Raw genomic sequence first — 14565 nt, 5'->3', positions numbered from 1 at the left:
CTGACACAAAAAGGTAAATTAATAGGCACTTATGACTAATGCATTGTACAGAATATAAATTTGCTAAAATCTATATCATGTATATGTTAATTTAAACTCAACTGTTCCACCCATATGTTCTAAAAGCTGATCTTTGTTAATATATGCTTGTGCATCACTTCTGGTTATAAACTTAATCTTTTTCACAGCCTCAGCACTTAACCATGTCTTTATTATTTTCCAAGCAGCTACAAAAGAAAAACTAAAATAAAAAGTAATGCTTTGTATTTTTTTTTAGGCAGAGTTTGATTGCATCATTTGTAGGGTCTAAACGTTCATAATATTTCATTTTCATGTTTTTTCTGTTTATGACATTTATGACAGCCCATTTTACAGTATATCATATTAATCCCCAAATTAGCAAACGATAAACCAACATTTCCCCCTATACTGAATACTTTACATGTTATGTTTTGCATTTATATGAAACTTGTTAGTGTAAGATTTGATTGATCTAGTTCAAATAAACTGGATGACTTTTTGTATAACAAAATATCAGTTTATTACATCCCAATTTTCAAAAGTATTCAATTCACATTTATCATATTTTAGCAGGGTTCTCACTAGGAATTTTTAATGGTGAGTCCTGGGACTCATCACTTTTAGAAATGGTGAGTCCCAAAAGATTTTGATGAGTCCAGGCTGCATGTATTTTTTTGTGTCATTATATAATGAAATATGACAAAATACAACTTAAACGATGCGTGTTGGGTTGGTAGTTTTTATTAAATCAATAAAAATTATGACCTCTTCATAGTTATTGTTATAATATATACATGTAACAGACTTCTTTCTGGGTCTATCATGCATATTCTTGATGTGGGGACACATTGAAAAAAATGTTGGTTTGCGGAAGCCCGAGTTCCATAAAAAAGATCAGGGCGATAGGTAGGGTTTTAGTTGTTTTTTTTTATATAATATGAATGGACTATTTAATAATAATCTCAGTTAAAGAATTTGTCTGGTCATTTTTAGTTACCAAATTTATTAAAATTACAAAAAAAAAGTAACTTTACAAATTAACCCCTTCCCCTCTACACCCTTTTCCAAATTAAATTAGTGTAGATTGAATTATATACACCAAGTTTAACTACTGTCACGGCACTACCATATCAGCTGTTTATTTTAAATGTCTATAAATATCCAGATAGAGTTGTCTGTTACTCAGGTGTTTCCCCAAGTATTTTTCCCGCCTAAAATGATCATGTGACATGTTTGTCAACAAAAGAAAACATTTGGTCGAGGAATTCATTTAATTTCTGGATTATTCTGCTTTTAATAATTTAGTTTGGATTTATATTCATTCCATTTAAGGTACAGTCAAGCATTTGTAATTAAAAAATAGTTTGCAAGCAATTTTTACTTTTCAATTTGACAAATGTCTCATGATCGCCGTTCATTGGCTTGTTCAACCATGCAGACAATGTAAATTATGTAATTTTAAAATCTATCAGCTGTCAAAAATATTGATCTACGCATCACATTGATGTTTTCCCATCGACTTCCGGTTTAGTTTCTTGTCAAAACAACGGCTCAAAACAATGTCATATCATAAATCTTTTAGGCAAATCGATGTTTCTGGGACTCGGGGGATACAATCAAGATGCGTCCCAGGGACTCACGGGTTTAAAAAAATGACACGTCCAGCTTGATTTCCATGCGTCCAGGACGCGTATCGCTTCTTAACGAGAACCCTGATACTTCAGTATAAAAAAAATAAAGGACAAAATATTACTAAAACCACATATATGTTTTGTTGACCCATATTAGATTATTGCTAAGCATAACCTTTTATTCCTCCATGAATTGAATCTTAAAGTGGATCATTTTAATATATCATCTTACACAACATCGTTCATTTTTCAATCTACTTACCGTTAAACAACCATGGCATTTCATAAATTAACATTACATCTGAAAATAAAACCAAAAGCATTTTAAAATATATATTAAGAATTCTTGTAGTACATGTAGTAGGCCAAAGAGATGAATTTAATGCTTGGATTGAGTTTCCATAGCAATATGAGTATTTTTTTTCAGTTTCATTAGTAACTAAGATAAAAATATTTCCATGATCAAGTGTATCTTAAGCGATTTAAAGCAAGTCAAATGTAAAAGTTATCAACAAATGCAACATCAATACATCTGTTAACCTATTTCGGTTTTGAAAAAAAATTCAAAGGAAGGTCCGAAACTGTTTGCAAGTTGATCAGAATTGTAAATCGAATGCTACAAAAGGGACCAAACTTCATCTTATATTTCTTGTATTTCGTGTACGAATGTTAAAAAATCGATCAGAGTCTTATAGATGTACATATTTACGTACACTTGCATTAGGTCAATTTCTATCCGACGCAGATCAAATGTATGTAAATATTATGCTAAACAAAACAAGAAGTTGCATGTGGTGTCACTATGCTCATCATTCAATGTATCTCAAAACAGAAAATTAGTGTTTTTCAAGCTTTTATGTTTTCAAGCTGTTGACCAAATATTCTGTTAATCAGTTCCAGAGAGGAAGTGAGACAAAAATTGTTTCCATTCAACATTTAAACAAGAATGCACACACTGAAATGTCTCGCCTTCTTTACTAATCATTGATATTATGTTGATAGTCCTAAGTATAAAGCGTTATTACAACTGTCACATAAACTTTACATTAAACAAGATAGTTAAACAAAGACCAAAGAACCATGAAAATGAGGTCAAGGTCAGATGAACCATGCCAGGCAGACATGTACAGCTAACAATGCTTCCATACAACAAATATAGTTGACCTTTTACTTATAGTTTAAGAAAAAAAGACCAAAACACAAAAACTTAACACTGTCCAATGAACCGTGCAATTGAGGTCATGGTCAAATAAAACCTGCGGGACTGACATATATAGATTATAATATATTTCCATACACCAAATATAGTTGACCTTTGGCATATAATATTAGACAAAAAGATCAAAACTTAAAAACTTAACTTTGACCACTGAACCATGAAAATGAGGTCAAGGTCAGATGACATCTGCCCGCTAGACATGTACACCTTACAATCATTCCATACAACAAATATAGTAGACATATTGCATAAAGTATGAGAAAATAGACCAAAACACAAAAACTTAACTATAACCACTGAACCATGAAAATGAGGTCAAGGTCAGATGACACCTGCCAGTTGGACATGTACACCTTCCAGTCCTTCCATACACCAAATATACTAGCCCTATTGCTTATAGTATCTGAGATATGGACTTGACCACCAAAACTTAACCTTGTTCACTGATCCATGAAATGAGGTTGAGGTCAAGTGAAAACTGTCTGACGGGCATGAGGACCTTGCAAGGTACGCACATACCAAATATAGTTATCCTATTACTTATAATAAGAGAGAATTCAACGTTACAAAAATTCTGAACTTTTTTTTCAAGTGGTCACTGAACCATGAAAATGAGGTCAAGGACATTGGACATGTGACTGACGGAAACTTCGTAACATGAGGCATCTATATACAAAATATGAATCATCCAGGTCTTCCACCTTCTAAAATATATAGCTTTTAAGAAGTGAGCTAACACCGCCGCCGCCACCGTAGCCGCCGCCGGATCACTATCTCTATGTCCAGCTTTCTGCAACAAAAGTTGCAGGCTCGACAAAAAATTAAAGTAGCAGATCAACTTTGAAGGTTTCTGCAAATTCATAATAGGGCAAACAACAAACATCTCTTGACTGTCTTAAAAGTTGTGGAACCAAATTCATGTATTGCAATTCTATTAAGTAGTTCATGAAAAGGACGTTGTTGCAAACATATGTTTTCATTCAACATCTGGTTACTCTTCCGAAGAACATAAGGTCACCCTCTTGTTTGATGGGGTTGGTGTTGCTCAGTCTTGGGTTTTCTATGTTGTATTGTGTACTGTTGTTTGTTTGTTTGCGTTTTTTCTTTTGTTGCCATGCATTGTTGTTTATTTTTGACTTATGTTTGAATGTCCCTTTTGTGTCCTTTCTTCAGAAATCCAAAGTAACTCATCACTGTCAAACTGCAGACCAAATATGATGCTGAAGACTGCATGCTCATCTGTAGAAGGTTAATAGTTGTATTGCCCTTCTACAGCTGTCACTGCTAATGTCTGAATGAATCAGGGAGTATAAGTTTTTGTAACTTTAAGTACAGTTTTTACCAACAAAAAATACATTATACTATACAAATATAGCCTTTGCATGAGGTCGATACAAGGATATATTGACCTGAAAGAAGTATATTGACAGAGGACGAAGTCTGAGGTCGATATACTTCTTTGGGTCGATATATCCTGTATTGACCTCATACAAAGGCTATATTTGTTATATTATTAATTTCCGACCATGTTTGTATCAAAATCGTCATTTAGGTTTGTTGGAACTTTATAGATATTACATTGTCTCCTTGACAATAACAACATATTAGTTGTTAATTCATTTACTTTTTTTTGACATCTTATGTATTTGAAGATTTTTTTTCGTCAAATAATCTATTACAGATATCATTTGTTTCAAAACGCTAAACAATATCCAGAAATTCATTACCTGACGTCACAAAGTATATCGGTTTTTAGATTTTCTAAAAATAACCGTGCAATATGCTTTTTGCCGCTCAATATGCTTTTTGCTATCCGTCGTTTTCTCTCTACCTTCGAAAATATAGTTCAACATGTGACTATCTCTAAACGAATCAAATTTGTTAAAACATACGAATTAATAAAATTAACTAATATCATTAGTTGTTGTATTGCTGTATATCATGTAAGACATTTTCATTAACTCATGTGATATCTAACTAAACTTGAAGTAATTATTTACTTACTTAAAAGAGATGGATAATACACCTTGAAACATGTAATAACAAACTTAATCAGGTCCATATCCTGAAAAACAACAAATTAGTATAATATATCATTGTCAAACTAGTCTTCATCGTTAGCCACTAGTCCGATGCCCCAGACTACATGTAGTAAATATTGATTCGGACTAGTGAAAATTTTCAAAATTTTATATAGTCATATTGGGACAAGTTTTGATATTTAGTTTCTGGACTAGTAGATGAAAAAGTTTTTGGCGCAGACTGTCAAACAATGAAATACATATGGTCCTATGCCATGTATGCAGTTACTGCGTAAAATGATGGTCATAATGATTATCAGTGAAATATTTCTGAGAAAATGATGAGGATTTCTAAAAAGATAATTCAACTCTATATAAGGAAAACATTTGTTTATATATTATATACATGGCATGCTAATCCAAAAAGTAGGTAGCATTACCAAAATCAATTACTTGATCTCAGGCAATAACAGATTTTTCCATTTTTTAGTCTTCCCGACAATTAGATTTTAAAGGACAAGGTACTTTTTGGCTTTATTTGGCCCTGCAAGTCCACAAAGTAATAAAACATTGCCTAATAGTCAATATCTTGCATTATTTCATTATTTTACTGTCATGTCATGCATGTAAAACTCATGAAAAAGGTATATTTTAAACCAGAGCAGCATTGTTTTATATCAAAGTCCATAAATTCATTATTTAATTCTGAAAATAGAATATAAATTGAAATATATTTGATAATTATTGATGATAGGTCCTCAATCATAATTTATTTCTGAAAGTTTAAGAGCTTGAAATTGAAAAATATGGAATCACATTAATTCAGTGGATAATTTACATATTTCATGTTCATCCTTTAAAAATAAAACTTACTAAATTAGATAAGCCTGCATCAGCCATATCAAATACAAGTGTGATCTCTGAATGTGGATCTTCATTATACTGTGTTTCTAAGTGGTAGGCAAAGAACCTCTTTACCTCTGGTAAAACGCTGGCATCTTTCTTATGTTCTTTCACTCTCACAAATACTAAAGATACAAGAATCAGTAAAACAAGACTTTTGCCTTCATTGAAAGACTGCCAATCCAAATTAACAATTTTGGCATTAGATATTCTAACATTAACTTTAATATTATAATTACCTATTTAAACATTTTGTCTTATCCACATCTATATAATTCAGAATTTCTTACACATTTAATTTGTTATTTGATCTGGAATGAAAATTCAAGGGGAGATAATTGAAGTTAAGAATGGAAAAGAGAATATGTCAAAGAAACAACAACTCAACATTTTAGCAAAAAACACTATCACTGCATATTACTGCATATGAAATGGTTTTTACATTGTTTTTTAAGTTTAAGGTAACAAGAGCATATCAATATATTCTATCTTTTCTTTCATTCATAACTCTATTTTTTTTTACCTTAGAAATAATTTCCCTTATATACAAGATAATTAAAAATTTTCTCCAAACATTAGTACATTTAAAGGGACCTATTTAATTTTAAATTTAATGTTAAACACCTATATAATTTTGAATTAAATGTCAAACACATATAAAAATCTAATTTCAATAAAAAATTAAAGAAAAAATCGTTCAAACATTTTTTGAAGTGTTGATTTTCCTGTCAGAGTATAAATGAATTGATGTGTATGCAGAATAAAATGAAAATTAATGATAAAAGGCATAAAAGCATGATTTTGAAGACATGCTACACTTACACAACTTTTTACCATCTTTATCTACATTATGAAAATATATTGCACCTCTCTCTAAAGCCCATCGAGGAAATGATTCTTCTGTGGCATCTAAAAAATAAACATTTTATATAATAATACGATGCAAGAAACTTATATCATGACTTTGAAAAATACACAGCACAATGTTTATATGTAATATACATGTAAAACTTATATTATATTGTTGTGAATAAGGAGAATTAACGAAAAATAAACATTATGCAGTAGGAGTTAAGGTAAGCTGTAAAAATAAGCATTCATCTTTAAATGTCAAATATTTTTTATTTTTTAAATTGGTTTGTAAATACAAGAGGATGTCATTGTGTTATTTGAAAGAAAAAGAATATGATCAATATTGGAATGATCCAATAATAGGCATTCAAACAACATATTACGCAAATAAAAATACAAATCTGTATTATCAGAAATTATTGGGATGTTTTCATCATTGCGAAAAAATGCAAGAGTTATAAAATTGCAAAACTCGCATTTTGAAATTTGTTATATGAATTAAACAGGAATTTTCTCAATATGGCAAAAATTGAAATCACATTTTAGTCCAAATGACAAAATCACAATAATAAATGCACGCAATAATTACTGAATCTACAGAAATATATATAAGTTCAATTCAGATCAGCATATTTAAACATTTTTTCCCATTATGATATATATGACAAGTTTCTGCCAGGGGTGTGGAAATGCTATGCCCGACTCGTACATTTGAACAACCGGACAAGTAATATTTTTTGTCTTGGTTGCCCGTGGACAAGTAAAAAAATATACAAGACAAAGTTCAAATCCAACAAAAACATAAAATTAATTTCAAAATGTATAAAAATGTTTAATTCATGTAAAATAAACCAATGTTCAGCAAGTGAAAACATCAATGTTCATGACGATAAATATTACATGATACTGGAAATAGATCAATTACCAAAATAAATAAAAATAAGTATGCGAACCAGAGTTGCGTAACATTGCATTGGCTTTGTCCATTGACCCGGGATCGTCGATCAAGTTTCAACCATCATTTACTGGAAGTGTCATTTCTTTAAATTTTGTATCGAGATTCAGATTGATAAATTAAGTTTTTGTCTTATTTATAGATGAAAGGTCAACATTATTTGTTGTCAAACTGACAAATAGAAGGGACGCTTTAATTGCACATCAAGACAATACATGAATAATCAAGAAAAAACAAGTGTGTCAGTTGAGAGAAACACCACAAAATCAATAGTTAATCTATTATTTAGTTTACATTCCTTCAATCACTGTCCTCAAATTAATTATAATTATTATGTACCTACTGGCTACAATTGTTATTCCAAAACTGCTGCAAAATTGTCCTTTACATGTCATTTCATTGGTTGGTTTGTTAGGTTTCTGTGCAATTGATGTTAACCCATTTCCTACTTTTCTAAATTTTTGACACATATCAACAAATGGATTTCATTTGTTTGTGATGCACAATAGTGCTAAGTAAGAATCATATATTAGCTAACAAGAAATACTTCAATATTTAATGGGATCATCAGGGCAAGTAAAAAAATTTCCGGACAAGTTAAATTTTTAGTTTTACTTGCCCAGGGACAAGTGCTCACAACAAATATTTCCACACCCCTGTCTGCTATCCTTTACTATCTGACAAATGTTCAGTCGGCCATAAGTTCACATGGTATATCCATGTATTAATGTCAAGCTTATACAGGAATAATTCAACTCTAAAATCAGTCAGTGGAACCAAAAAAGTTTGGTAAATATAAATTCCAAAGTAAGGGGAAAAAATTAACATCAATATTTCTGGAACTGTTTTGTCACTGATTTGGGCAAGGATAATTTTTCTTACTTTGTGGTTATAGTGTTTTGAAATTTGGGTAAGAAAGCTGTCAATTATCACATTTTATCAACAATGATTCAATTATGTTAATGTGTGGTTAAACAATTTTAGCAGTGAAATCATATTGGTAAGATAAGGTAAGTAAATTTATTATGTTGATAAGCCAGATATATGATGATATAATTTGGTAATCATCAACAATATTCATTACCTCTGATCCCACATTCTTTCCTCCATTTCAATGCTTCATGTAATCTGTCTGCAGCCTCAGATATAGGCTCTGTTTTCCTAATGAACTGTTGCACATACAAATCATTACTTTTTATATTGTCAATATCTCTTTGGTCATACAACTTTTTCTCCACAAAATCTGACACTACAAAAAAGAATGACTGACCAATTGAATATGCTGTTACACCATTGTCCCAGATTAGAGGGAGGGTTGAGCCACATTCTTTATGTGAGCTGTTTCATGAGCAACACAATGGGTGCCACATGTGGAGCAGTATCTGCTTACCCTTCTCATGCTTCTGGAGTACCTGATATCACCCCCAGTTTTTGGTAGTCATTTTCTATATTGTTTTGTGTGGAATACTGTTGGTTTGTTTGTTTGTTTATCTTTCTGTCTTTTTCTTTTAAAGCCAAGGGATTGTTAGTTTATCTTTGACTTTTATGAGTTTGAATATCCCTTGGTATCTTTCACCTTTCTGTTACATGTACAAATAATGTACAGTTAACTCTCGTTGTCTCAAACTCGATTGACTCGAAATTTAGATGAGTCGAAGTTTTCAGGTGGTCCCGAACCTTATTCCATACAAAAGTATGCAATTCGACTCCTGATGAGTCGAAATTGGATGAGTCAAAATTTCGGTTGAGTCGAACTAAATTTCCGGTCCCAAGGTTTACAAAAGCATTCATTTTTTTATCTCGAACTAATACACATATGTCAAAACATGACCTCCGGGATTTAAATGGATTGAAGAGTTAATCTGACAATACACGTATAATTAAATTTCCGGTCACTGACCACTGTATTGATTTATGACATGCTATTTCCATGAGTGTTTACCTAAGATTGTCTTTTATGGAATTTTCATTTATATAAATAATTAGTGATACATTGTTAATGTTCGAGAAAAAGTATTTAAAATGTTTACAAAACAATTAATTTATGATTTACACTAATGGGCATGGGTGTGTATAAAGTGAGGATTATGGCTTCCATTAAGGATGTCTGCTGGTCATGTTTTTGAATTCTTGTCATATTTTCGATTTTCTCAGGTTTTATCCATACAAATGTATTAAAAAAATTTTACACGAGACCCCACTTTTGTCTTCATAAATCTGTTCAATAGATCATTTATGACCATTTGAATTTTTGGCATGAAATCCTTGTTATTTTTTCTTGGTTTAAAGGGTAAAAAACAATTCCAATGTTAACAAATAGTAAAGTCTGAAGAAAACCCTTTTCCCGCCATCTTCTAAATGTCTCGTATTTTGAAAACTACACACGAGATTATCGATTTTATTACTTTATTTTGTTTAAATATCAAAGTTGTTTTCATTTTAAGCAATCACATGAAATCCTTGTTATTTTAAAGTAGAGCAGCAGACATCCTTAATGATCACCTAAAAACTACTCAAACGGCGTCTTTAATCTTGTTATATTTTCTTTTGAAAAGAAAGAGTGAGATAAAACAAAATGAATAGAAATCAAAATTTTCTTAAATCTCTTGTATCCAAGAATAAACCATTTTGTCCAGACTTGGGGTCAATTACATTGGAATGTAATTAATTAAATTACACATTACATTGCAAAAATGATCAATTACACTAATTACACATTACACAGTTTTTGAAATGTAATTAATTAAATTACAATTACTTTACTAAAGTAATTAATTAAATTACACATTACATTTTATCATAATATTTTTTTAACAATATTATACATGTATATAAAATCCATGTGTAAAATGCATGACGTACCGATAAGCATAGTTTAAGAGATAAGGCCTAAAAAAAAAAGATATGTGTTTCCGGTAACATCATTTTGAAAAATAGGGTCGGTAGGTCGGAATTCTTTTTTTTTTTTTTTTTTTTTTTGACATCGTAAATGAAATCCGGAAATTTATCATGGTTTTTCCAAGTCCGGATCCCTAATTAGTTTCAAAAACCGGAAGTGTGTCATTTGCAATGTTTTTGAAGCACCTGCTGAGCAAATTTCTTGGATTTTAACCTATTTGGAATACCTTTTGACATTAATAAAATGTTTTACTGGCTTTCTATGCAAGTAGAAGCAAGAGAGAAAAAATATTATGTCATCTATCAGAAGCCTGTGTCAAAAACGGGGTCGGTTGATACAATTTTTTTTTTTTTTTTTGAAGATCCAATAAAAAAGTTAGGGTCGGGGCTAAAAAACAGGGTCGGTCGGGTTACCGGAAACATCCATCTTTTTTTTCTCGGCCTAAGCATAGTTTAAGCGTTGCATTTGATATTCATTAGTAATTTTAATGTTTTGTCATTTAGTCTGCATATCTCTGGTCTGAACACTTTGACAGCAATTCTAAAAATTTTCGACAGGAGCTTATGTGGCAGATATTGCTTGATCAGAACATGGAAATCCATGATTTATAAGATGTGTTGATAGGAGAGGGAATTTGTTCATAATTACTTGTCAATACATTAAGGGGTATTTTGACATCTCAGAAATGAAATCATTTAAATAAAACATAATATAAATAAAGAAATTATAAATAAATTAAAAGTTGTTTTTTTTACTTTAAAAATATTAAATAGTGTGCTTGTCACAAAATTTGTTAGTACAAACAGTGTACATAATGTCTAAATATTAGCAATACATGTATTTCACTAATTAGATAAAAATACATGTAAAAGTGGCATTGTCCTTTGACATTTTAATTTGATTAATTGCTGTTTGTTTTTACAGCTATTAATTTTTATTTCTATAATCCTTTTGTGTATACTAATTTGACAAAAGGATTGTGTGCAGTGATTTTAAATTCTAATTACCTGTATAAGAAAAAAAATTCAATGTGACACATTTTTTTTGGTTTTGTTTAACAAGGTGATTAATAACTTATCAATCTATTTAGTTAACAAAGATCTTTCTAAAAAACTGAACAACACATATATAAATATTCTCACATTTTTTTTTTAATTATAAGACTATTCAGAAAAAAAATTCTGTTGGTCAAATAAATAATATAAAAACTTCAGAATAAATTACAGACTTCATATATTAAAGAAGTATGTGATATCAATATTTTAAAAATAAATATAATTTAACAATTTATATTATTAAACACAAATCCTTATCTTTAACACAATAAAAGTACATGTAATTGAAATGTAATTCAAAAGTAATTGAGCATTACATGCTTTTTTCAATGTAATTAATTAAATTACCATTACATGTAATTAAAAAAATGCTCAATTACACATTACATTCAATTACATGGAAAATTGTAATGCATTACACTTAATTACCATTACATTTTCAATTACCCTATCCCTGATTTTGTCACCTATAACCGACCTGAATAAGGAAACTATCGATTGGAAATTACTCTCTTGGAAAAGCCATAGGACTTTTTTAAATTGAAACAATTGAATAAGTAAAAATAATGTCATTATAATAATAAAAGACTGTGACATACAAATAAATCGATCTGATACTAGAATATCGATCCCCTTGCCATATTCCCCCGGATTTATTTTAGCTTTACCAAGCTAAGCAAGAGTTGTGTCCCTTAGATTGTTGAACTTCCGGTGTTCGTTTGAGTCGAAATACGTGTATCTCGAAATATTTCTCTGGTCCGGCTGACTTCGACATAATGAGAGTCAACTGTATTTGCCTTTCCCAAATCAAGCAGGACTCTTTAGTTTAGTGGTTGTCATTTATTCATGTCTGTCATATTTGTTTTTCCATATTGTTTTGTTATAAATCAGGTCATTAGCTTTCTTCTTTGAACACTTCGAAATTGAATGTTTCACAATTTTCATGTTAGGTTTTTTTTTACAGATGACTATCATGTATATTAAGTTAGAGTTTTTCTCATTGTTGAAGGTCTTTCCATAGTATAATTTCTTACATCCACTTCAAATAATTTCTTATGGATAGTTGTTCCATTGGCATCATACCAAATCTCTTTAATTTATCTGTACAATGTATCTTATATGGAAAGAAAATGTTTGAATTTCGTTAATTGTTATGGTTTTCTTTGTGTATATATCATTTCTTTTTCATGTTATATGGTTATTTTTGGCAAATTTTTATCAAGTGTGTAACCATGGTAACTTCAAATTAAAGCACTTGTAAAGTCAAATTTGTTGTAAGATTCTGCATAAAAAAGCTGGTTCAACTCCGATTGGCTTTGAATTTACTGGGAAATAGAACTTTTTTACTAATAAGTTGCTTCCCTTTGTTTTTTTTTTTTATTTGAAACAGCTGACAATTGAAGAAATAAAATCATGACAATGTAACTTAGTAAATTTACTCACCACTGTATTTGGCATGAAAAGCTACTCTCAATTTGTCAGCTTCATTCTCTATGGCCTACAAATAAATTGAATATCAAATTTAGAATGGAAATATATATAAACAATATATGCTGGTAAGGGGAGGGTTTAACTCATCTCTTTCTTAATACAAATGTAATAGGTCTGTAACAACTCTCAGGGATGATTCCACTATATAGTTTAGGGCCGCATAGCGGACCTTAAATCGGCCAGCGGCCCAAAATAAATGAACATGAAAATGAATTCCCAATTCTTAACCAGCGCATACCAACTTAAAGCGCAGAGAGGAAAACTGCACATTGGGACAATACGTGCCAACAGGCCTTAGGCAGCAACCATTCGATTTTCTGGGGGGGGGGGCTATGGTTTTTTTTGGAAAAAAAAGTTTGTTTCCAGTTTTTGGAGAAAAAAATAATTTGTTTTTGATTCTGAGAAAAAAAATTTGTTTGTTTCACTCTCAGCTGCCACTATATGTAATGCTAAAATTGAAAGAAAAAAATTGTTTTCGACTTGTCGCGAAAAAAACCAGATTGTTTTTCGCCGCAGGCAAAAAAAGTTTGTACAGAAAAAAAAACCATAGCCCCCCCCCAGAAAATCAAATGGTTGCTGCCTTAAGATTGAGGATTCTCTTTTAAGAATTATGTTCAATAATTGGTACCGTTTATTGCGTAAATCTAACCCCAGACCACTAAGGTGTAAATTTTATTGTAAATTTTGACAAATTTTAGTCAATACACTGACACTGAACAGTTTTTTATGTGACACAGAAATAATAGGCTTTAGGTTTTTGATCATTATATATTATAGGTTTCATATGTTTTTATTTAGCTTAAATTATATCTGACTTTGTGAGATTCGCGTCATTTGTGTTATGAAATGACACTGATGGACCGTGGACTGATCAGTTGATAAGAAACATTGTTTATTATGCATTTCGTGGTGAATTATCACAGCATGATCGGCTTTTTTTCTCACAACCCTACAATTCCAAATGTTCTTTTCATTTTCCTACATAAATAGTTTTTTAAAAACATAAAACTATCATAATGCGAGGATTTTAAAATAAATATTTTTAAACCTTATCGCCATCCGCCATTGTTGTTGTCGTCTGCTGACCTCCAGGGACGATAACTCTTGTTTACACGGATGATAACTCGGCCCAGAGATAACTCGGACCGTTTGCAAAACAGACAACCAAAACTGAACTAATGAGAATGAGTCAAATGGGAACGTCCTTAGAGTGAACTCGAACCTTTTATGATACAAACCCAGATAACATTAATGGATTCATCTTCTTTTTTTTTTATTTTCGACCCCCTCATTCTCTCAATCAAAATATGTTTTTCTTCAAAATTTAACATTATTTAAGAGGACTAGAGTGAGTGACCCATATTCGCCACATAATTTGTTCATTCCCACTTCCATTCGACCTGCATTCAAATATTTGGAATTTTTATGTAGGTTTCAGAAATTTTACTTTATGAAAAAAATGGTTGGTAAAGGAATTATCTTCAAACATTGGTTAATTGTTCTAAAAATGGACACAAC

The 14565-nt window shown here is 30.8% G+C and overlaps 1 protein-coding gene across 2 annotated transcripts in view; it reads right to left on the bottom strand.

Moving 5' to 3' along the window:
* Nucleotides 1-14149, bottom strand: part of LOC139485821 (motile sperm domain-containing protein 2-like) — a 28664-nt gene extending 14515 nt beyond the window's left edge. For both annotated transcript variants that reach the window (XM_071270468.1, XM_071270467.1), the window contains exons 1-8: nt 14096-14149; nt 13000-13054; nt 8687-8851; nt 6618-6704; nt 5766-5920; nt 4876-4936; nt 1915-1953; nt 103-227 (exon numbers count right to left, since the gene is read on the bottom strand). In XM_071270468.1, the coding sequence (XP_071126569.1) occupies nt 103-227; nt 1915-1953; nt 4876-4936; nt 5766-5920; nt 6618-6704; nt 8687-8851; nt 13000-13054; nt 14096-14113 (705 nt within the window). In that variant the 5' untranslated portion in view covers nt 14114-14149. The remainder of the gene's footprint in view (nt 1-102; nt 228-1914; nt 1954-4875; nt 4937-5765; nt 5921-6617; nt 6705-8686; nt 8852-12999; nt 13055-14095) is intronic.
* Between the last annotated feature and the right edge of the window lie 416 nt (nt 14150-14565).

The sequence above is a fragment of the Mytilus edulis genome, chromosome 8 (assembly GCF_963676685.1).
Source record: "Mytilus edulis chromosome 8, xbMytEdul2.2, whole genome shotgun sequence".
In the NCBI taxonomy this organism is placed as follows: Eukaryota; Metazoa; Mollusca; class Bivalvia; order Mytilida; family Mytilidae; genus Mytilus; species Mytilus edulis.
The sequence above is the reverse complement of the archived record's forward strand: the minus strand, read 5'-3'. Positions and strand labels throughout refer to the sequence as shown.